This window comes from Branchiostoma lanceolatum, chromosome 19 (assembly GCF_035083965.1).
Source record: "Branchiostoma lanceolatum isolate klBraLanc5 chromosome 19, klBraLanc5.hap2, whole genome shotgun sequence".
In the NCBI taxonomy this organism is placed as follows: domain Eukaryota; kingdom Metazoa; phylum Chordata; class Leptocardii; order Amphioxiformes; family Branchiostomatidae; genus Branchiostoma; species Branchiostoma lanceolatum.
The window spans coordinates 7,189,837-7,212,272 of NC_089740.1; the positions used below are offsets into that span (position 1 = coordinate 7,189,837).

At 41.8% G+C, this 22,436-nt stretch overlaps 3 protein-coding genes across 5 annotated transcripts; 2 read left to right on the top strand and 1 right to left on the bottom strand.

Moving 5' to 3' along the window:
* Positions 1-415: 415 nt before the first annotated feature.
* Positions 416-15,197, top strand: LOC136424909 (mitochondrial coenzyme A transporter SLC25A42-like). 2 transcript variants are annotated; one of them, XM_066413557.1, is made up of 8 exons: positions 416-629; positions 4,657-4,767; positions 6,310-6,418; positions 7,812-7,837; positions 8,105-8,265; positions 8,716-8,835; positions 13,390-13,541; positions 14,114-15,197. In XM_066413557.1, exons 2-8 carry the CDS (start codon positions 4,678-4,680, stop codon positions 14,431-14,433), a joined length of 978 nt encoding a protein of 325 aa, XP_066269654.1. In that variant the 5' UTR covers positions 416-629; positions 4,657-4,677; the 3' UTR covers positions 14,434-15,197. The 2 variants fall into 2 exon arrangements, with proteins under 2 accessions (XP_066269654.1, XP_066269655.1); XM_066413558.1 differs by lacking the exon at positions 416-629 and adding an exon at positions 3,823-3,949.
* A 336-nt stretch (positions 15,198-15,533) lies between these two features.
* Positions 15,534-18,215, top strand: LOC136424908 (protein fem-1 homolog A-like). Its single transcript, XM_066413555.1, has one exon. It carries the CDS (start codon positions 16,058-16,060, stop codon positions 17,249-17,251), a length of 1,194 nt encoding a protein of 397 aa, XP_066269652.1. The 5' UTR covers positions 15,534-16,057; the 3' UTR covers positions 17,252-18,215.
* Positions 18,066-22,409, bottom strand: LOC136424907 (uncharacterized). 2 transcript variants are annotated; one of them, XM_066413554.1, is made up of 6 exons: positions 22,279-22,409; positions 21,700-21,789; positions 21,171-21,260; positions 19,675-20,992; positions 19,058-19,180; positions 18,066-18,609 (listed from the first exon to the last, which is right to left on the bottom strand). In XM_066413554.1, exons 2-6 carry the CDS (start codon positions 21,787-21,789, stop codon positions 18,533-18,535), a joined length of 1,698 nt encoding a protein of 565 aa, XP_066269651.1. In that variant the 5' UTR covers positions 22,279-22,409; the 3' UTR covers positions 18,066-18,532. The 2 variants fall into 2 exon arrangements, with proteins under 2 accessions (XP_066269651.1, XP_066269650.1); XM_066413553.1 differs by having other exon boundaries at positions 21,141-21,260.
* Between the last annotated feature and the right edge of the window lie 27 nt (positions 22,410-22,436).

The following is a 22,436-nucleotide window of genomic DNA, read 5'->3' on the forward strand; positions in this document are numbered from 1 at the left end:
AAAAAAGAAACGAATCAAAAAAATTGCAAAGTGTTTGTGCGAAATCTTGACAACAACAAAATGTATATTTCCTCAATTGATGTTCAAATGTCGTATTGTTGCATCTAACATTTAGTTAAAACAATAAAACATGGATAACGTAAATGACAATCTCTCATATTGACGTTGGAAATTCTGGAATATTTTTTTTGTTATAGCTGTTCATGTGCCTATAAATGTATGCCTGTGTATGTAATTTTCCACTTTCTTTTAAAATGATCATATGATCCAGAAGAACAGCTTGAGAAATAAAATCAGAATACTTCGACATAAATTTGGTTAATAGAATATTATTTGCATGATTTTAATCTGATTGTTATATATTTTTATAAGGCATAATAAAAGATACGGAGAACAGCTATATAATGGGCTATACCATTTATGTTGTAGGGGAGTCACATGCTCGCTCTCAAAGGTCGTGACTTGCAGCGCATATGAGAGGGGAGTTCCCGAATTGTCCATCGTTTTGTAGTCTGAAATGCTCCCGAAACTTCGTATTTTCTGACACTTTCTGATCCTTGGAGAATACTTGATGTGTTTGTGAACTTACCCCAGGGTTTCGTGAGCGTGGACGTGTTCAATTCGCTCAGGTAAGGATTTCATTTGTCGGGGTAAACAAGTTAATCGGGGCACACACTGACCTCGAGGTCAATACTTTTTCGGTGATCTCCATAATTTTTCTGTCTTTACTGGTACAATCTGTTATGGCGGTATTATTAATCAATGACAGTTGTTCAAGAATTTTGCTAGTTTTGTAGAGCAATCGGTAATAGTTAAAAAACCGGTACCATAAAGTTAAGCTATAAATCCCGAGTTTTTAGTGTGTGTTGCGTAATAATTGCAACATCATAGTGACTGTTATTTATATTTCACTTCCCATACCTAGAGGTATGGGTAGAGTGAAATATATTGTATTTGTCTGGTTCTTCTTCTTCTTCTTCTTCTTCTTCTCCTCCTCCTGACAAATCTTCAAATGGCTTCTTCTCCGCCATTTCTTAACCAACCGACCTGAAATTTGGTGTGGAGGTTGAGATGGCAAATACCCAAAGGCCCTTTTTAAATCGTTTTGAAACAGGCCTTAAAATCATTTTTATGTAGGTTTTTTGGGGCATTTTTAGACAATTTTTATATTTTGGGCTCCTGTGCCCTGGTATAACAAGCAAATGACCTGGAATTCGGCACAAGGGTGCCTTGAACATGTCCCTACAGGATTTCAATCACATTTCCGGTGTACATCACTTCAAAATGCTTCGTTTTGGGGACTTTTGGACCCATTTTCAGACCAAAAACGGGTCAAAAGTGCTGTCCCCGTTCTATGTTCTATCTAAGAATCCATGTTCTATCTAAGGTTCCGGGCGTTCCATTTGCTGCTGGCCAAAGAACATGTGTTCTTTTCAGGTAACCTGAGGTCATGTTGCAGGTAAACACGCAAGCCTTTGCACTAAGAAGCTCTTGGTGTCTCGCAGAACTTGAATTTGTTTGCACGGGTGATTTTGAAACAGTCAATTTATGCATCGAGAGGGACTCCGAGGGAGATTGGCAAAGTATGATGCTCTCGCAAATGTTGCCAAATAAACATGGTTTTTGGGGCATGGTCAAATGTAATTATGGCGGCTTCAACCACTAATAAATCACGACTTGACGACGAGAAAAATGCAATCCGTCTCTGAATTGGTTGTGTCGCACTTATATACAACTTATAATTAAACCCATACCAACGATGATGATATACCACTAGGCCGAGGTAGGCCGATCTGATCGATTGCGAGCAGGTTTGCATGCAGTTTCACTTTCCGCACCAACAACCTTTGACCCAGGAAGTAATACTTCACAAGCGCCTCTCAAAGCGTGATCGTCTACACATGATGTGAATGAATATCAGCAAACTTTTGAATTGTTGAAATGATTTTACTGTAAAAAATACAGGCATTGTTGGCTTTTTATGCGGTAGTTATCTAGCACGTTTTTAATAGTTCATTTTGCGTTGTAGGGGTTCAACACAACTTAAATTGTTAATACTTTTTGAATAGCAAGGTTAAGAATAGACTAGAAATTTCATACGCTATTTATCTCATAATGGTTTACATATGAAATTGTTTTATATAGAATAAACCAATGTCGGGTCGGCCTTTGTATGTGCCACGAAGCCCTTCCCCCTCCTAATAGTAATAGAGATGAACGTTGGGTAACATGAATTCGCCATTTTTCCGATAATGGTTGACTAAAATAAATCCAGCAGAACAATAAACCATCCTTTTTTTCTATTATTCTGTCAGTATCATGTACTATCTTAAAGTTTGCACTAATCATGTATATGGTAGATTTTGTCTCTAGTCGTGTTGACACCATAATATTTCAACTTGAAACTACCGTCCGCCGCATGCACAATGACGGTGTTGTCGAACAGGTGTGAACATTAATTCAGGAGAGAAGATTCGTCTTGAATATCTTACCGCTAATTACATTTTATACAGCAGCTATTCGTTCCATCCTTGGCTTGAGGAGAGTGCTATGGATATAGATGTGTCTAAGTAAAAAAAATACACGAAAAAACGGCCGTACCGCACGCATCAGGCCTACGGGAACAACCCGTGTGTTGAGTCGGTAGAACGTCAAAGTCGACATCCACCGTCATGGCAACGAGTACATTATTCATGGCAAGTTAGCCGGATGCCGTAGCATTGATAATACTACTATGTCCATGTTTTCCTTGTTGTGTTAGAAGCAAACTTTGAGGAAAATATCGTCCTCAGTCCACAATCACACGCAACATTTAGACAAAAAAGTGTTCCTCACAAACCTTTGTCGTCTGCTTGACAACAGGATTCTGGGTATTGATATGGCGGCGGGAAAATACACGTGTCGTAGGTTGTAGCAACAAAGAGGGGTTTTGATGATTGATCACACTTAGAGTCCAATTGCAGGTCAGCAATTTTAAGAAAATAAGTTGTCTTGTAAATGATTGTGATTAGCAGGAAGCGGATGTGACATTTGTCTTATAAACCAGCCGACAACGATGCAGTGTGATTCTCCCACGAAGCCCTCAGGCTGTTCCAATAAGGGACGGAGAGTTTTTGTCCTCGTCGCCTTCTAATGCATGGTTATCGAAGCTTTTCAGCCAGTGTTCTGAATACGTTAGTCTGTCAAGTTTGCATTTCTAGCGGTATTACTGATGTTGCATCTAGCACATATCCCTAAATACCCCGTTTTCGAAAAATCGTGAATTTAAGTACCCCGCGAATTTATGTTACCCAACGTTATAGTTTTGTATATTTGCATAGTGCATGTTTGCGCATTTTTCCAGGGTGATGTATAGTATTGTACTTTTATATATAGTGTATAGTATTGTTGTGTATCTTTGCATATGTTCAAGCATGTTAATGAATGTAGATGAAGAATAAATAGATCTTGGGACAAGTCTTCTTGTGTTTAGATGGAATTTTTGGATGGTCCATTTCGTCAAAAGATCAATTATTGCATGGGGGGGGGGCGAAGTGAAATATGCTGAATTTGCTCTTAAAGCAAATGACGGCCAGTCTAGTTTACATGTTGTTGTTGTCTGGGCTTCGTTCAGTCGTTGTCTAAACAACAACAAAAACCTACGATTCACATATTGTACTTTTAGAGTTGAGATCCTAGTCAAGGCTCTGTTGTTGTCTCTGTATGTAGTTTATGATGTAAGAACGTGGACGTTACGTCCTGACGTCATCACGTGCCGAGCACGAGACGTGCCTTACCTGGCGTAGGCGTAAACGTGGGCCACGTAAACCGCGTGACTACGTTGATATACGTCTGTATGTCTCTATAAAGACCGTGTGAACGTGGATATAGCCAGTAGCTAAGAAAAGAAACATGACTTCAGGTTCAGGATATCACCTAAACCATTGGGAACAACTGTGACAGTATCTTGGTAGGATGTTTTGATTATCTTCAAATGTTTGTATACTGTCATATTTTGTTGTTGTGATTTGTGCATGTGTACATGTGCATTCTCTGTGTCATGAATTTGTATGTGTATCCCTATGTGTGTAACTTTAAACCAAGAGGCAGAGATAGTTGGCTATATTTTATTCATGATAGATTCCCAGGGGCTTTTCACAGATTTGATTTGTATATACGAGATCTTCTTATGTCTATTGGAGTCGCATTAGAAAATATGTAAAGGATTACAGAAGAAGTGGACTTATGCCAGTCTGATAGTTGTAGTAATACTTTTGTACAAGTACATGTATTGGTCATTTAGAAGAGAACAGTTACTTGATTAGATTTGGTGTGATTTCCTACGAAAAAGGTCAACTTACCTGTGATCAAACATCAATCAAACCTCCCACATACCTATAGATTAAGGTCAGATGTCAATCAAAAGGCCAAACATCACATCTGATATGAGGAAAAAACTGATTTAATCACAAGGTTAAAGCTTTGATCTGTAGATGCTGCAAATGCACAAAATTTGTGAACACAGACTATTATATATAAGAAAGGATTTAAGTTTAACCTTTACTGCACACTGAAGTAGCTGTTTGGCACCTCATTCTCTATTAATTACAGAGTTAGGCAGCAGGGAGAAGGTTAATGATAATTCATATCATACATGGGTTGTTTTGCTCTGTTTAGATGTAGCAGAAGTAAGCTGTGATGATTGAGCCGTCACGGGAATCAGCGTCGTCCGTCGCAGCGATCCAGGACAGGACGGCAACGTTGGAGCAGGAGGAAGAAATCAGACGGGTCAGTTCTGATGGGCTTCACCAATGCAATTCAGTTTTGCACCTCAATTTTTACTAAATGGAAAAATAATCTAATGAGCGATATAGCATTCAGGACTTCATGATCATACATGTGTGGGATTAGAAATTGGCACCCAGACCAGCTCTTTAACTCTTAAGATGAATTTTGTCTGTAACTTTTCTGGAAATGGGATTGATGTGGGATGCAGTTTTATCTAGTAGGTTGAGAATGATTCTTTTGGGTATGCGAACATGTCATAGAATAGCATAGACTGATACTGTACTGTACAACTTTGGGGTGTGGGTCAGTCAGTGTTATTTAAGGACATTGGGATCATTTAACGGTGCACGCACCAGTTCTTCCACGACAAGGGTCCCTGGTAGTGCGCAACAAAAAAGGGACGAAAGGGTTTCGAGGGTCTGGGTTTGAATTCACATTTCTCAAAATGTGCTTCGAACTGACATTAAATACTAACGTGGCTGAAAAGCGTATGAATTGGTGTGTTTTGGATGGAAATTGCGTTTCGATCCGAGCCTTACTTCCGGATATCCATACGCGTTGAAGGTAAACTGCCCCTTTGACCCAGATTGACCTTTGTTGCGTTCTTTTGGCCGTGTTGCATTACCTCGCGCGTCGTGTTATTGTGAAAATCTAAGTGGTAGCATTTTCTTTATAATGGGTTTGATTATACCTTGCAGTTTTCTCTTTCTGACACTAACAGTTATTTTCGTGTCAAAAAAGTTTGTGATGTGTTTAGTACGACGGGAAAATGCCCAATTTTGCGCCTCATTTTTTACGGAAAAATACTTTTTCCGTCTAATATTTACTAAAATTACAGAGATTGAAGAAACCGAAACTCGGGTTTTCTTGTAGCTAGAGGGATATCCTTCATTCCCATTCACAGTTGTTTTGGCTCAGAAGTATTTCATGGAAGAGACGGTCGCTAGACTTGAGGGTGTACAAACTCGAATTGAGACCCAAAATAAACTAGGGGGTGCACCCTTAAGGGGGCCTTGACAAGGTGCCCTTAAATGACCCCAATGTCCTTAAATGACACTGACTGACCCACACCCCATTGGTACAAAGTTCCTTGTTTGTTCTTTTATGATGTCACAAGTCACAACCATAAGTTACCTTAAACAACACCAGTGTCATTGAATGACACTGACTGTAATAAACTGTACAGTGGCCAGCTACCTGTATTCAATTGAACAATTTGCTGTTTTGTTGTTGCACCTTTAAAAGTTTGTTTTTAATTAATATTTACGGTGGTCCCTTCAGGTACATGTATGTACCTAATTGACACAATTACCAGGTACCTAATTGATTGAGTCTCATAGAGCTAGAGGCTTTTTGTACAAAAGACTGTGTCCCTTTTGGTCATTTGATGTTAAAATCAGGTATGATATTATGTAAGAAAATCTAAAGGCTAAATATAATTTGCTATTATCAAGTCTCACTTAAATTGATATTGATTATTTCGTATCAGTTGTTGGAAAAATATTGTAGCCAGTTGTTCTAGAACATGTTCTGTTTCCATAGCAACATGAGCGGAGGAAAGTGGTGGCTAACCTGGCGGCTGGGGCCATCGCGGGCGCCATCGCCAAGACAACCGTTGCTCCGCTAGACAGAACCAAGATTATGTTTCAAGGTAAGACAAATTCACCATTTCTACTTTTACTTTCTTTATTTATTTATTTATTGACAATGAGACCAGTCATTACTTGGGACTGCCTAGGCAGCTTTCACTGGTAGCGGCTGACCAAAAAATACAGACGAACGACAACTTAACCTAGTACATAACCTATAAATAAAAATACAATATTCATAACAAGATACATAGTTCAAATCTAGATGGCAATTTGTGTAGTAGATACAACAACAAAATTCTGCAGCCTAGAAGGAGGAAGAACTGTTGTTATCTTGCATTCTGGAACTAATCAGTTTTTTTATTGCAGCTGTTGTATTGTAGACATACAGATGCTACCTCTGCTACATGTAAATAATGACAAAATAGAACAAGTTGTCCACAAATTGATATACATTGTACTGTATTTGTAAAAAAAAAGAATGGATGCAATGCAAAGTAAGGCATATATTGGGGAGTAGATTTAGTTTGAAAGAATATTTCTTGGGTCAGAAAAGAAGAGGCACACCTATCTTTTGGTTTACACATTGTAAACTTCTGTAATTTGACAGCATTAAATTCTGGTCATTAATGGTTAAGCTAGTTGAGTCAGCTTGATTGTGATGAATTATATTTTCCCTGACAACCTGATAGGCATGAAAATCCATTGTGGTTGGGATGATTTTCAGTATTTTGATTTTTTATAATTAAACCATTGAAAAAGACAAAAATCAAAGTGTGCTACAGTGCTATCTCTTGCATGCCTGCTCCATTATTATGCCGCACCCACAGATTTACAGAATGACAACACTTTCTAGGGTTCAATACTCCCCATAATTTGTTCATTGTTTCCTGGCTAGCAGCCTTTTCCAGATGTATAGCCCACCTTAGTATTAGCTTAATCTCCAAGCAGATCTATCCGTGGCAAAGACTGTTTCTAATGGGCAAGTGGCAAGTGGTGAATTTTGCTCCATTGGATATGGTCTTTGTCACCAATAGATCCGCTTGGAGATTAGTAGTATTAGCTACCAGTTGTTAGGCTGTGTGTATATGGGTATACTATAGTTGGGTTAAGCCAGTTTTTTTTTAAGTCTGGTATCTAGGCAGCCAATGTGATTTTGTATAGCAGTACTTAGAAAATAGCCAAACCTGTCTTGGAGAGTTGAAGAAAATTGTTATAGTAAAAAGGTGGTCACTATAGACAGGATTCTAAATGTTTGGGAAAATGGTAGATACGATCTATTCTAAGGCACCACCAAATATTCGCAACAATGGCCCAGTGGTTAATTAATCAGTCTAGTACTATTGAAGCTGTTGTTTTGGGGATACACAGACTTTTATGTGAGACATAGATTTGCTGATTAATGACCTTTTTTGTTGACATTTGTTGTAACATCATTGTTCCTTTTTTTTTCAGTATCTCATAACAGATTTTCAGCAAAGGTAAGCCAAAGCACAACCATGTAATTACCTGCTGTCTTTAGTAGTACAGTGCCAGTATTTCTGTCACACTCTTTTAAGCTATTCAATCCAGTTCTCTGAATTCCCAGTGTCTAAAATGACCAGTATTGTAACATGATCTAGTAGATAAGATATACATTTGTAGAAAACATGTTATTTTAGTGTAGAGCATCCAAAAGGCGCATGGATGCATAGCTAGCTAGCACCCAGATTCTTAGGAGTCAACAGTTTGTTCTGTATCCCTTTCAGGAAGCCTACAAAGTCATCTTTAGGACGTACAAGAATGAGGGTGTCGTCAGTCTATGGCGCGGGAACTCAGCCACCATGGCGAGGGTCATACCGTATGCTGCAATACAGTTCGCTTCACATGAACAGTACAAGAAAATGTTCAGGGCATCCTACAAAAGACTGTAAGTTATGGTGTTCAGAAATTCATCAAGAAATGTGTAGAATTCTACTAATTATTTAATAGAGATATTTTTGGGTATGTCTGTCTGTATGTGTGTGTGTGTGTTTTTGTGTTTCTAGATTTTGTAGTCAGCATAACTCAAGAACCTCTGAATTGATTACGATGATATTTGGTATGTTGGTAGGTGTTGGTAACACAAAGGTCAAGATAGATTTTGGTCCCCCTGGAATTTGACCTTGGTACTGCAGCAGAACTTCCGTTTTTGTATCTTTTGACCTGGACGTGCTATGGTCTTGATTTTTCTATGGTAGATAATGTGTGATAAAGAAGTGGTGTAGGTTTAGGCCCCCTAGCAGATTGCTCTAGTTGAAGTAACTGTTTTGGTTATTTGTGTGGCTGGACCTCTCCCATTTTGTTGATGTTGTTGTTATTATTGTTGTTGTTATTTCAGTAAGTCACCCCCGCCCTACACCAGATTCCTGGCTGGCTCGATGGCCGGAGTGACCGCCACTACCTGTACCTACCCACTGGACATGGTCAGAGCTAGGATGGCCGTAACTAAAAAGGCAAAGTAAGTAGGAAGGTTTCACACAAAGTTAACTTGATTTTATTTGGATTGTAACAAATCCAATTTCCAGTCTTGCCAATTTTCTAGTTTCACAAGAATGTTGTATACTGTAGATTTCGAAAGAGTTGTTGTAATTTGTCTCTACAATTTTCATGTTGACCTTACCATAGCAAAATCAGGACACCGTAACTATGCCTTTGTTTGTTTATTCATTTGGCATGCATTGTATTTACAAACATGCCAGGGTTGCCCAACTAGCTTAAGCTATTACAAAGGGCAACCCTGGGAGAAAAACGTTATCATTACAAATAACATACATAATCATTTCATTAAGCACACATAGAAATCACTACCAAATTAATTAAGAGGTTGACATACGTATTTACAATTATGTACACGAATTAACTATTTTAGACAGTGTAGACTAAAACTTCTTACATTCTATTGAAATACTTGCGTGTAATTATAATGTTAACAGCTAGTGTCGCATAGAAGTGTATACATATGTATATTAACTTAGACCAAGAACGGGTCTCCTAGGGAGGCCCAAGCTTTTCCTCTGAAGGAGGATACAGAGGTAGCTGTACGTGTTTCTGGTGGAAGCAAGTTCCAGAGTTTGGTAGCCCTGTGGAAGAACGCTTTCTGAGTCCTAACGCTTTTGGGAGTTTGCACAGAGAGGTTATTTCCATTTCGGAGGGGATATCTGGAGTCTATGGAAGATGATCTTGTTGTTGGTAGAAGACTGAGTAGGTGGGGTGGGCAGTGTCCGTTCATGAGTTTGAAGAGGGTGGTGACTGTGTGGAATTTACGGCGGAAGGTGAGTGAGGGAAGACATAGTTGGGAGTAGACGGTTCGGTAGGAAGGGTAAGGGATTCCACGGTGTCCACTTATCATTCTAGCTGATCGGTACTGGACAGATTCAACTGATCTTGCATCGCGTGCGGTGAGGCCTGACCATACTATGTCAGCATATTCTAAAACTGGTCTTATCATGATCTTGTATAGCTGTAGTAGAATGTTCTTGGGCACCTTCTTCCGTAGAGCACAGAGCATTCCAGCCGTTCGTCTGGCCTTGTTTGTTGTGGCTTCAACGTGCAAAGACCATGTGAGCTTGCAGGTTAAGGTCACGCCCAGGTGTTTGTGGCTGTAAACAACCTGCAGAATAGTACCGGCTAGGATAACTGGGGGGATCCTTTGTGGGAGGGGACGGGTAGTGAGAAACATAACTTTGCATTTGTCTCCGTTAGCCTCGAGTTTCCAGCTTTGTAGCCAGTCTGATACAGTGGCAAGGTCTTTGTTCAGTGAGTCTACAACAGTATTGATAGAACGGTGAGCTGCTGTGAGTGAGGTATCATCTGCGAACAAGTTCGCCACACAGGTTGTACATCTGGAGGGCAGATCGTTTATGTATAAAATGAAAAGTGTAGGTCCTAAAACAGAGCCCTGTGGGACTCCAGCAAGGGGGGTCTTCCAGTCAGATGTTGCGCCATTGACAACCACTCGTTGACGTCGTTCTGTAAGGTAACTCTGGAACCACTCAAGAACCCGTCCACGAATTCCGTATCCTTCCAGTTTGGCTAAGAGGCCGTTGTACCAGACTTTATCAAAAGCCTTTCGCAGGTCCAAGAATACGCAGCCAACCACCTCTCCTTTGTCAATGGCTTTGGTCCACTCGTCAACAAGTCGGACCAGTTGAAGAGTTGTGTTGTCCTGCGCTCGAAATCCACTTTGGTACTGTGTCAGCATTGGACTAATGTGTTCCATTAGGCGTTTGTTTACAATATTTTCCAAAACTTTGGGAATGATGTTCAGGAGGGATATTGGCCTATAGTTGTTGGGAGCATGGCGGCTACCTCCTTTGTGGATTGGGGTCACGTTTGCTTCCTTCCATCTGGAGGGCACTTGTCCGAGGGAAAGCGACATATTGAACAGTTTTGTTAATGGTCCTGAGATGGGGTCGGCCACTCGCCGTAGGAGGTTCGGTGTAATGTCGTCTGGGCCGCAAGACTTTCCGACCTTGAGGCTGAGGAGTTGCTGACGGACATCGTCCACTGTTACTTGAAGTGTTTCAAGGAAAGTCCCAGGAGAGACGGGTGGAACGAAAACAGGGGAGGAGTCATCTTTGCCGGGTAAGTCGGTCTGCTGCACGAAGTAGTCGTTTAGTGCTGTGGCCTTCCCCCTGGGAGTGTCAAGGATGTTAGTCCCCATTTTAAGTGCTGGTACGCCCGTTGAAGCTTGTCCTAGTACGGCCTTGGTGTACTTAAAGAAACGTCTTGTGTTTCCACCCTCTACGTCAGTCAGGACTTCCCTGATATAAGTAGCTTCAGCTCTTCTGGTTAGGGCAGTGACCAGGTTTCTTTGGCTTCTGTAGAGTGACCAGGCTTCTGGGGTGTCCTTCTGCTTTGCCTTGGAGTGAAGGCGATGTTTTCTGCGGATCGCACTTTTGATCTCCTTGTTGCCGTTTATCCAGGGTTTTGCTGATTTTTGCGAGGAGACAAGTTTATGAGGAATATGTTGCTTGCATATTGTAAGGAACATAGTGTACCAGGAGTCCCAGACATCGTCCATTGAATCATATACAAAATTTACATTCCAAGGGGCATTACTGAGGTTTTCACAGAGTGTTTCAAAATTTGCTTTTTTATACAGCCAGACAAGCCTTCTTCCACAGGACCGAGTAGCATTAAGGTTCAGTGTTACAAAAGTTGTCAGGTGGTCCGAGTCCCCCAGGGGTGCCATGGTGCCAGCTTGGTTGCACATCGCTGGGTGGGACGTGATGATCAAGTCCAGTAAGTTTCCACGGCGAGTAGGCTCGTGAAGCACCTGCTCTAGTTTGTAGTCCAAGAGGATGTTTTCCAGCTGACGACCGGGGTTATCCGTGATGTTATTACTCAGCCAGTTACTGTTCTTGGAGTTAAAGTCCCCTAGAACAAACTTAACAGACTGTGTGCAACTTGTAGCTCTGTGTAGTTGTGAGTCGAAAGTATCGAAAAAGGTATCATCTGCCGAAGGTGGTCTGTAAGTGCAGTTGATAAGAAAACTGGCATTTGATTTAGATATTTCACACCATACAGATTCAATGTCGTTGTTCTCAATGTCATTGCGTCTTACCGAGTACAAGAGATCGCTAACATATATAATTACTCCGCCTCCATGCCTATTTCTATCCCTCCTATACATATGGTAGTCTTCTATTTCGATGTCATGATCTGTTACGTCGGGACTAAGCCATGTTTCAGTTACACCAAGTACGTCAATATGTGACGCCGATGCTAGGAATCTTAACTCGTTTATCTTTGGCAACAGACTTCTAGCGTTAAGGTGGACAAAGGTAAGCAGGTTCTTGGGGTTAGACCCTGCACTTTGTAGGTGAGGTATAGTCATGTTTGACACACAGGAATTTGGGTCTCTGTCCCCGCAGAGTAGAGTTGTTATGTGAATCAGAAGTTTGACAAAGCAATATTGACCAACAAGCATTTTGGTTTGCCACTAGCACTTGTGGGCCAGGTGTGGTGACTTAATTTGATTAGCGTACTTAGGTGTTGGGAGGGGGGACGGAAACTCAAGCAATATCTAGTAAGGGAAGCACTTGGATGATCAAAAAATTGTAATTAAAACCTAAAGAATTTTCACTTAATCTAATATCCTAGGTACATGTAATAATAGTAACTACAGTTATCAAAAGTTATCACACTGAGGAACCTAATGAGATCACAATGACATGTGTTGGTACAGAGTAATTCTCACGACTTACACACGGAAATTCATAAGAGATCACACCAAAATCCTATATAACAATTTAAAATACTATACAGAGTAGTAAAAGTTGTTGTTAGGGGGACGTCAGAGGTTCAGGTAGTGCCGCCCTCCCCATCACAGAAGTATTCATACGGATGGGATTTCAGAAGTCTTAAAAACAGGTCTGAGTTAAAATTTCATAACGAACTTTAAGGGCAAGTGTTCAGTACAACATTAGGTATGATCAAGTAGTGGCAATGTGCGTGGTTGGTTAATCTTAGAGCAAGATATAAAACAAATTTAAAAGCTAACCAACTCACTCAGATAAAATATGGCTGACCCCTGTCACTGACCTCTGACATCTCCTTCCCGTATTACTACTGTTAGTAGTGTACTACAGAATTGGTCAACTGCGAAGTTAGAACACTGTGAAAACCTCCAATCCCCTTCTGCCACAAAATGAAAATAACAGAATTTACTGTAGTGTCAAACAGAGCTATACTAGAGTATCCCCTATCTCACTGGACCCACGACACGTTGGTGACCTCACTGCGACCGAGTGGATTTGACAGAGCACTCAACGAATCAATAAAAAAACGAATCTTTTTACTCTTTGTGTGTTCTGTTGTCTTTTAAGTCATACTTGTACGTTTCACATGATATTCTCATTATAAAGTCAGTGGTAACACAAATCCAATTTAGGATAGAGCAAGGCTGCCAACAGTAAGATAGGGGCTTAATCATGGAGATACCTCGTTTGTTTTAACTTGAAGTGTGTTGTTTGCACAGAGATAAACAAAACATTTTTCTCCTCCACAGATACAGCAGTCTGCCTGACTGCTTTGCACACATTATCAAAGAAGAGGGCGGGCGCACCCTGTACCGAGGGTTCACCCCCACCATCCTGGGGGTTATTCCGTACGCAGGCACCAGTTTCTTCACATACGAAACTCTGAAGATTCTATTGTCAGGTGAGCATTCATCAGGCAGAAATTAATGAGAGCTATTGGTCTGGTTTCATCAGGTAGAAATGGGCAAGAGCTATGGATACCTTTTTTTTTCAAACGAGTTTGTAAAGATAGTCCCATAGCCTTTTATGAAGCGATACCAGTATGGGCAGTAGGTTGTTATCCACTGTGTCTAGGGCACGGTAATGGAAGGCAGAGCCCAACCCTCTCTTTCCACCACCTTTACCTCCCCACCCAAAGTCAGGTACCCATTTTACACCTGCGAGGAGTGAAGAAAGTCGTGTTGAGTGCCTTACCCAAGGGCAAAACGTCAGTGACATGTCGAGATTCGAACCCAGGACCTCTGGGTTCTGTGCCAAACACCTTAACTGTTAGGCCAACTGATATGACACCACGAGTTTAACGGCTGAAAAAAGATGGCATTACCCTAATGAAATAGATGATTGACTGATCATTGAAGTTTCAGACCAGAAGTCTTTTGAAAATTGTTTATGTTGGTTTTAAGAATTGTGATGCAACTGCAAAACATAATTTGAATGATACAAACTTTACGTGTCTTTATTTCTCTCCCCAAGATTTCACAGGTGGCAAGGAGCCCAACCCCATCCAAAGACTGATATTCGGGATGCTGGCGGGGCTGTTCGGTCAGTCCGCGTCGTACCCGCTGGACGTGATCCGGCGCCGCATGCAGACGGAGGGCGTGACGGGAAACCCGTGCAGTAGCATCCTGGGAACGGCGCGAATGATTATCAAAGAGGAGGGCGTGAGGAGAGGGCTGTACAAGGGCCTGAGCATGAACTGGGTCAAAGGGCCGATCGCTGTAGGGATAAGCTTCACGACCTTTGACCTTACCCAGCATACATTGCACAGACTTGCCATGTTCAAGGACACCTGATATGAAAAATGTATTCCCTTTTTAAAAAACGACCGTGGGTAAAAGCCGTACGTTGTATAGATTTTTTTGAAGTAGTGATATTTTTGCATGATTGTACGATTCGTACCTTGGTTGCCTCTACACAATGCAGCGGCAAATGTCTACAGAAATGATATCAAGCTTGCTGTAAGGTGGTGCTTACCATGCAGAGCGGTGTGCTCTTTCTTGTACCTTAGTATTTATCTTTTAGTCTAAAGGTACAGGAATACACGTATGTCAAGTGCAAAGAAGTCGTTAGTCGATATCATCATACATACACATGTATTCTTCAAAAAGGGGGTGGGGAAATCATGGTGTTTCTACATATATCTGTTCAATTGCCTAAGAAATGTGTTTGTAGTTCACACAAACCTTTTTAGTCAGATGACTGAAAGTTATGCAATATATATGCAAGCTCCCCCTTGTAAAAATGGTACAACCCAGCTGTATTCTTGGTGCTGAATACTTTTGGATCATAACACATTTAAATACAGGGGTGGATTTCTTATCTAGAGAAAAAGGTTCATAAATGTTGGAGATTTGAAAATGTATGACATAGTCATTGTTAACTGTGACTATACGTTGAGCAGTAATTGCACTAGAAAACCACACATTCATAACTGATTGTACATTGATTATATAACTGTTTTATTGGTGGATGTAAAGATGTAGAGTATATAGAAAATAACTTTGGAATGTTGTTAATGTATTGTCGCATGTTTATTGAAATTACAACATTGAAATGATGTCTCGACAAGCTGTGGTCCCTGACAGACATTTGATTTTGCAAAGAGACAGCTTTTTGTGTTAGGGAAGATTGTTGAGTTCAGTTAAAGGTGCACACCCCAGTTCTTCCGGGGTTGTGTGTGAAAAAAAAGTGGCGAAAGGGTTTTGAGGGTCTGGGTTTGACTTCACATTTCTCATAATGTGCTTCAAAGTGACATTGAATACTAACATGGCTAAAAAGTGTATGAATTGGTGTGTTTTTGGTGAAAATTGAGTTTGGTTCTGAGCCTTATTTTTGGATATTCATTGGCGTTGATAGTGAAGCACATTTGTAGCGTTCTGTCGGTGATGTTGCTATGCCTCGCGCTGTGAATGATTGAAAAATCTAAGCACTGGAATTTATAATTGGCTCGATTATGCGGTAGGTTTTTCTCTTTTTGACAACACCAGTCGTTTCTGCTGAAAAAATTTACCCTAAGATGATATCCAACCAAATTTCAAAGTCTTACATTTTGTCTTCTAGTTTTCATTTATGTCCTCAGTATTTGGACTTAGGAACAGGTTTTGCAATCTTGGAATTATAAATATAAAAAGCTTCCCAATCAACTTCCACATGCATATGAACATGCGGAGCTTGGGTAGCGCAGCGGAGCTTGTGTAGCGAACGGAAGCTAAAAAGGCTGGTACTCAGGCTATGGCTCGGCGGTTGGGCACACTACTAGTACCTGTAGACTGTGACCTTTACCTGTAACGTCACGTGACTTAACTTTCTACACCCGGAAGAGCACGTAGTCCATTGAGGAAACGTCGCGTTTAGTCAACATTTCTTCTTGATCGTGTTTTGTACAGTCCAGAGTTTCAACTCTTGTTTCCAAACAACATGTCGGACTCGAAAATTCACCTGTGGAACGCTATCAGTAAAGGGGACATAAAACTGGTTCGGGCGCTTTTGGAGGGCGGAGAAATTAACGTAAACGACCCGTCCGTGCCTGCAACTGGGGAGGGGGGCACAGACCCTCCCGGAAGTTCCACTTTCCTCTGCCACGCCTGCGACGTTGGAAAACTTGACATTGTGGACCTTCTAGTAGAGAAAGGAGCTTCTTTAAATCTACAGGAGGGCAACTTAAGTAAAGAATATCCTCTATGGTATGCTACAAGATCCGGAAACCTAGTCTTAGCGAGGTTTCTTGTAGATAAGGGTGCAAATGTGAGACAAACCAACGCGAATGGGACGACGCCTCTACACAAGGCCATGGAAGTAGGAGACAGGCACGCGTCTTTGGAACTTACCGAGCTTTTCATGGGGCACGGGGCGGAAGCAGATGCTAAGAACAGGTGGGGGAACACACCTGCTCACCTGGCCGCCAGGTGTAACAACGTGGACGCCCTACGTGCGCTGATAGCGAGAGGAGCGGACATAACGTGTAAGAACAACAACGGGAACACCGTGTACGACCGCGCACTGCACTACGGCTCCGAGGCTATTAGGGACTTCATCCTACGCAGAGCAGCGGGGAAGAAGTCACAAGACAACAGACTTAACTACTCCGTAAGTTTCGATGACCCCTTTGACGGAGAAACGACACCCTCTACTCCAGATCTCCAAACACAGGTAGACGAACTACAAGAAACTAACAAGCGTCTTCTAAACACCACCAACAGTCAAGAAAAACGGCTAAAGGAGCTACAAGAAAACTTTTCAGACCTCCGTACTGAGATGGCAGAGATACGAAATGTAGTGTTCGGGCTAGGAGCGCAGTTAAGTGGTGGATCCGGAGCTACCGTTACGCCGATGTCGGACGGACATAAGAAGATTTTACGTTCACATCACATCAAGATTATACAAGACATGCAGCCTAAGGGTGTCATCGACTACTTGTACCAGGAAAACGTCTTGGACGATCAACTTCAGGCGGACGTCAAGGCACAGTCCACCCGGCAAGACACCAATAAGAAACTCTTGGAGATCGTGCCTACTCGAGGGGACCGAGCGTTCTTCGTCTTTCGCCATGGTCTTATCAAGACTGGTCAGCAGCACATAGCAGACATGTTGGAAGAACGGACCGAGAGTTAGGGCCCTAGCACACCTGTGCGTATATTCATGTACACATGAGTAGCACACTTGTGCGTATATTCAAGTACGCACGAGTAGCACACTTGTGCGTATATTCAAGTACGCATGAGTTGCGCATTAACATTATTATTTTTTGGTTGCGGGGAAGAAGTTTTCTACTTTGACCCACCGTTGTACAGTCTAGTTATCGAACAAAAAATGACTTCTTCGGCTGCAAACTTGACCTAACATGTTAATACGCAGCTCATGCGGACTTGTATATACGCACAACTGCGAGGGGGGCTTTAATTTAGGGCACAGTTGTGCGTATATTCATGTACACATGAGTTGCACATTAACATTTGTTTTGGTCTTAAGTAAAGTTTACGGGGAAGAAGTTGTTTTCTACTTTGACCCACCGTTGTACAGTCTAGTTATCGAACCAAAGAAATGACTTCTTCGGCTGCAAACTTAACCTAAACCAAAAACATGTCAATACGCAACTCATGCGGACTTGTATATAACGTTACGCACAAGTGTGAAAGGGGCTTAAGAACTGACTCACCAAGCATAATGGTTGCCTCCATTTTTGATTACGTTTATATTCATCTGTAGTACAGCCAGTAGGTACCCATCTGAGTAATGAGGCTGTTGTAGTACTATTTATCGTGCTCAAGACACATCCTCGATCACAGGACTCCCATTTTACGTCCCTTCCTAAAGACGAATGCAGCTCCAACCAGGATGCCCTTCCATTTATACAGAATATCATTTTTATCGGCTGAACATTTAAGTTGCTTTAGTTGCTTACCGTAGTAAAAACATAGGAACAAAAAATGTTCTAGAACGTTATTTATCAAGGTTTATTACGTAATCCATAGTTGTTTGTAAACATGATAAGGCCGCAAATATTATTTTTAGCAGAAAATAGCTAGCTACGCATACGTGAATTAGACGTGTACTAGAATAAAATAGTTCCGTGTTGCTTTTGTTTATTTTTTCAATCTCAACCAATATTTCTATTTCTTGAAGGTGGGAAAGGCTTGCACGACTTGTCATCTATGCAATATAAAATTTCGGCATGTCGCTGGATCTATTTATTCAAGAAATTATGTTTTCATCTCTTTAAAATTTGACAAAAACAGGTTTCTCTTTGACAAAAGCAGACTTGAATTACTTTTAGAAATATCTTTTTAAAAAATCCGTTTTTGGCACCTAGGACGATAGGTTAGAAACAGTTCCACAAAATTGCAGTACAATTGTGTTCAGGCAATTGCTGTTATAAAATAATATGTTAACGTTCTAGAAATAGTCTTTCTTGTCCCCCCTTGGACTGCCAATATCAAGTTCGTCTACATCGTCTTCCACACCAGTAGGCTCTGTGGGAGGGGGGCAGAAGAAAATTGTAAAGAAGCTGTTGTTATTACTTAAATGTTCTCAGACTAGCTTGAGATTCTACCTCAATATGCTACGGTCACATTTGCATCGGTGCCCGTAGGGGGTGTATACGTAGTCCCGACCGGACCCCGAACACACAAATCTGTCCAGGTGGACTGCCGGACAGCGGAAGGGTACTCACGGTGATATCACGATTAGCTCACGGTGCTTATTTGTTGCCAGGTCCCGGGTTGATTTTACCTTCCTTACGTACCCAAAATAGCCCGGTAGCCACATGTACATGTCCAAGTAATTTCTAACTAAAACACATTCTACATGTAGGAAAATCCTACAATCTTGACCATAGCATCATTCAGAATATGAGATACCAAAACCTGAAGTTCCGCTGCCGTACCATAGAAAGTCGCTAGGATTGTCATATAATCTCACCTTTTAATATGGGGTCGTAAACAACGGGATTTCCGGTTGGGGTGTTGGGTAATCGTTCCTTGTGATGTTGTTCGACGTGGACTCCGTCACTCTGCGGTGCTTCCCTGGGAGAGTCCAGTAGACCTGACAGAAGAGTAAAAAGAAAACCGTTTCCAAACAAACCATACCTTTAATTTTGCATCTGCCGTGGTACATTAACGTACTAGACAGGAAATCACTATCTATGTATTACAAGCATATCAATATAAGAAAACCTTCCAGTGAAATTTTGTAAGACCGACTTAACAACCATTGTATAAGTTTTCATCCGGGGAAGATTTGTATATACAATGATGTTAACAACAATATGTTGCCAAAAATGAATTCCCTAGGGAAAGCGTTCGTGGAATTCCTAGAATATTTGCAACGTCAATCGCAGTACTATACAAACGGGCCTACCCCAGAGGTGTAGCCAAAAATAGACTTCAACCTGCTAAGGTCTGTAGAAGCTGTTGTTGGTTTACCTACGTACTGTGATTATTTCAAGAAACGTTCACTAGCTATAGCTTTTGAAGTCTTGAAGATTTTGAAGGCTTGAAGGAAAGGATTTGTTAAATGTGCCTTATAAATTGACCTACCGCGCAAGTTGGCTATCTGTTGTTTGATGTGCTCCACATTCTGCCCTCCCGTTTGGTGATTTCCCGCATTTTCCCTGTTCTCGTCTGAAACGCCATGGAATCGGCCACCGGCAGTAGCACTCTGGCTAGGCGAGTAACCCCTGTTGGATTCAACGTACTTAGGCAAGTGCGAGTTGAAGTTTTGCTGTTGTGTGCGTGACATATGCTGTCTTCCCGTTTGGTGATTTCCCGCCTTTTCCCTGTTCTCGTGTGAAATGTCATAAAATCGGGTCTGACTAGATGAGTGACCCATGTTGGGTTCAACGTCCTTAGGCAAGTGCGATTTGAAGTTCTGTTGTTGGGTGTGCTGCACATGCTGTCTTCCCGTTTGGTGATTTCCCGCCCTTTCCCTGTTCTCGCGTGAAATGTCATGAAATCGGGCGCCCTGACTAGATGCGTGACCTCTGTTGGGTTCAACGTGCTTAGGCACGGTGTGAACATAGTTGACGTCCTTAGAGTTGTCGAGAACGATCTCTTCATCAGTGCTGTCTTCACGAAAAGTGGTCACATGACTTCTCCAGTCGTCACGACCCTCTGAACTGTGCTCCTCTGTGGGTCCGCTAGAGAGCGCGATGCCGTGATTGTCAATCGTGGGAAATGTTTCTCTAGGGGGAGACATAGGCTTTTGTTGACCACCAGAGATAGGACCAGAAATATATCCCGTTGGTTGTCTTTCGTTCTGGAAGTTACTTTCTGTACCGTATGTTGGAGGACTAGCATGGGGTAAACTTTGTCCGACCACATTGTGCATATTCGGTTGCTGTTTACCGAAGCCATGATTTTGTCCTAAGGACGGCAGTATTATAATGTCTGGCGTAGCTTGCTTTGGACCGGCATTTTGAACTATTCTCTGATCTTGTCCTAAGGATGGCTGAATTTGTACTCCTTGCGTAGCTTGCCTTGGACCGTTATTTTGAACTATTCTCTTAGGTCCACCGCTAATAGGCCACTCACTTCCATGTTGCCATCCGCCATTTCTATCTCTTCCAGACAACGGTGAAGCTCCATGATATTGTTGGCTGTTCGGCGGGCTACCACCTTGGTTTGGACTGAAAACATTCTCCGAAGTTCCGCTCGTGGTCCTGCCGTAGTTTTGGTTGTCGAATCTGATTGGTTCGTTGCTACCGCCAAACGCACCTGGTTGGTAAGCTGATGTATCATGCTTGAAACGTTTCGATGCTGTCTTAGATTTGACGGGAGGCGTCGCGGTGGCTCTTTGAAGAGACCGACTGTTGGTAGGCTTTTGATTCAGAGCGACCCGGCGGATGAGCTTCTTCCTCTGTGAACATTCACAATTAACTTGTCAGGACCACGTTAACGTAGATATAACCATGAGCCATACACATATAATACAACCCAAGCGACTGAAAGATACATAGAAAAAAGTCTAGTCTTGACGAGTATGTTGGATAAAATTGGACGAAAACCTTCCACAAGTCATTCCTACGGTGTCCTACCGCCAAACAAATCCCAGTTGGACCCGTGACGTCCCATGAACACTTCTGGAACACCAAGCAATCTGCGTCTACCAGACAGGGGACGCTTCTCTAATAAAGAAGAAAACAGGAAACTATATTTCTTCTGGCTCCTCTATTTAGCAATCATGCATAACGTCGATGAAGGTTAGACATCCAGGTAATACGATACGCAAGGGAACAGTTACTGAAGCAACTGGATAGACTTTGGAAACGGTCAGACGTTTCAGGTAGCATCCGTTATACCTTTCGTCAGTGTATAACGTAATGTGTGTGACTTTCATCAGTTACTGACGAAAGGTAAAGGAAGCTACCTGAAACGTCTGACCGTTTCCAAAATCTTTTAATTTGCTGTTACCCTGCGTACCATGTATAACGTTATGTGTGTCCAGTGGGCATTCTACATCCCTAATACATTTGTATTGGCAACATGCCTTTTATCTTTGCCCAACTACTCAACGTTCTGCTTAAAAACCGGGGTTGGTGTGCCGTAAGTTAACGTAGAACCCACCGTTGGACGGCGTGTGACCACAGATCCGGCCGTGGATGACTGTTGTGAAAGGAAGGCGGTCAGCACCAAGGACAGGACAAACCGCCTCATCTGTAAGGGAGGGGGGCACGGTGTTCGCGATATTTGCCTTCAGCGACGATATCAGTGCAGTTTGAGGGCATGAAAATTGCAACGTTTAGTGTATGAAAACTGTAACGTTTTAGTTTAGTTTGTCTATTTGGCACCATGTATATGAAGCGATGGTTTCCAGACGTTTCGTTGTCAAGACATTTTGCCTGACCTCAACCCTTTGCCACACAGGAATACGTGACAGTCCTAAGAAGCTGAGCTACAAACAGTTATTTGAAGGAAGCTAGACTATAGACTATAGACCGCGAATCATCCTCTGAGTGACGGCGATTCGTCTGACAGTGAAAATATTTGGCGGTGAAATATCCCGATCCCGTAGAAAACCGTACTGGGTATATCGGTTCAGAAAGCTCAATTTCTCACAAGATATCAAACTGCAAGATTACAAGAAGCACTAAGCAACGACATAGATTTAGTAGCTTAACAAGTGAAAAGAAGAATTAGTCATACCTTTCAAGTGGGTTCCAGTCGGACGCCTTTTTATTTTGTTGTACCGTCAACCAACCAAAACAAGGAACAATGGCGGAACAAGGCCGTTCCAATATGTTTCTTCCGTTGCGTCAACAGAACGGGTGTTCTCGAATAATATCGAACGTAAACAATCACAT

Coding starts and splice junctions, on each gene's coding strand:
- LOC136424908 (XM_066413555.1), top strand. CDS start 16,058: ATGTCGGACTCGAAAATTCACCTGTGGAACGCTATCAGTAAAGGGGAC.
- LOC136424907 (XM_066413553.1), bottom strand. CDS start 21,789: ATGAGGCGGTTTGTCCTGTCCTTGGTGCTGACCGCCTTCCTTTCACAA. Junction 20,993..21,140: donor GTAGGAATGACTTGTGGAAG/GTTTTCGTCCAA, acceptor GAATGTTCACAG/AGGAAGAAGCTCATCCGCCG. Junction 18,610..19,057: donor TTACGACCCCATATTAAAAG/GTGAGATTATAT, acceptor CCCCTCCCACAG/AGCCTACTGGTGTGGAAGAC.
- LOC136424909 (XM_066413557.1), top strand. CDS start 4,678: ATGATTGAGCCGTCACGGGAATCAGCGTCGTCCGTCGCAGCGATCCAG. Junction 7,838..8,104: donor ATAACAGATTTTCAGCAAAG/GTAAGCCAAAGC, acceptor TATCCCTTTCAG/GAAGCCTACAAAGTCATCTT. Junction 8,836..13,389: donor GCCGTAACTAAAAAGGCAAA/GTAAGTAGGAAG, acceptor TCTCCTCCACAG/ATACAGCAGTCTGCCTGACT.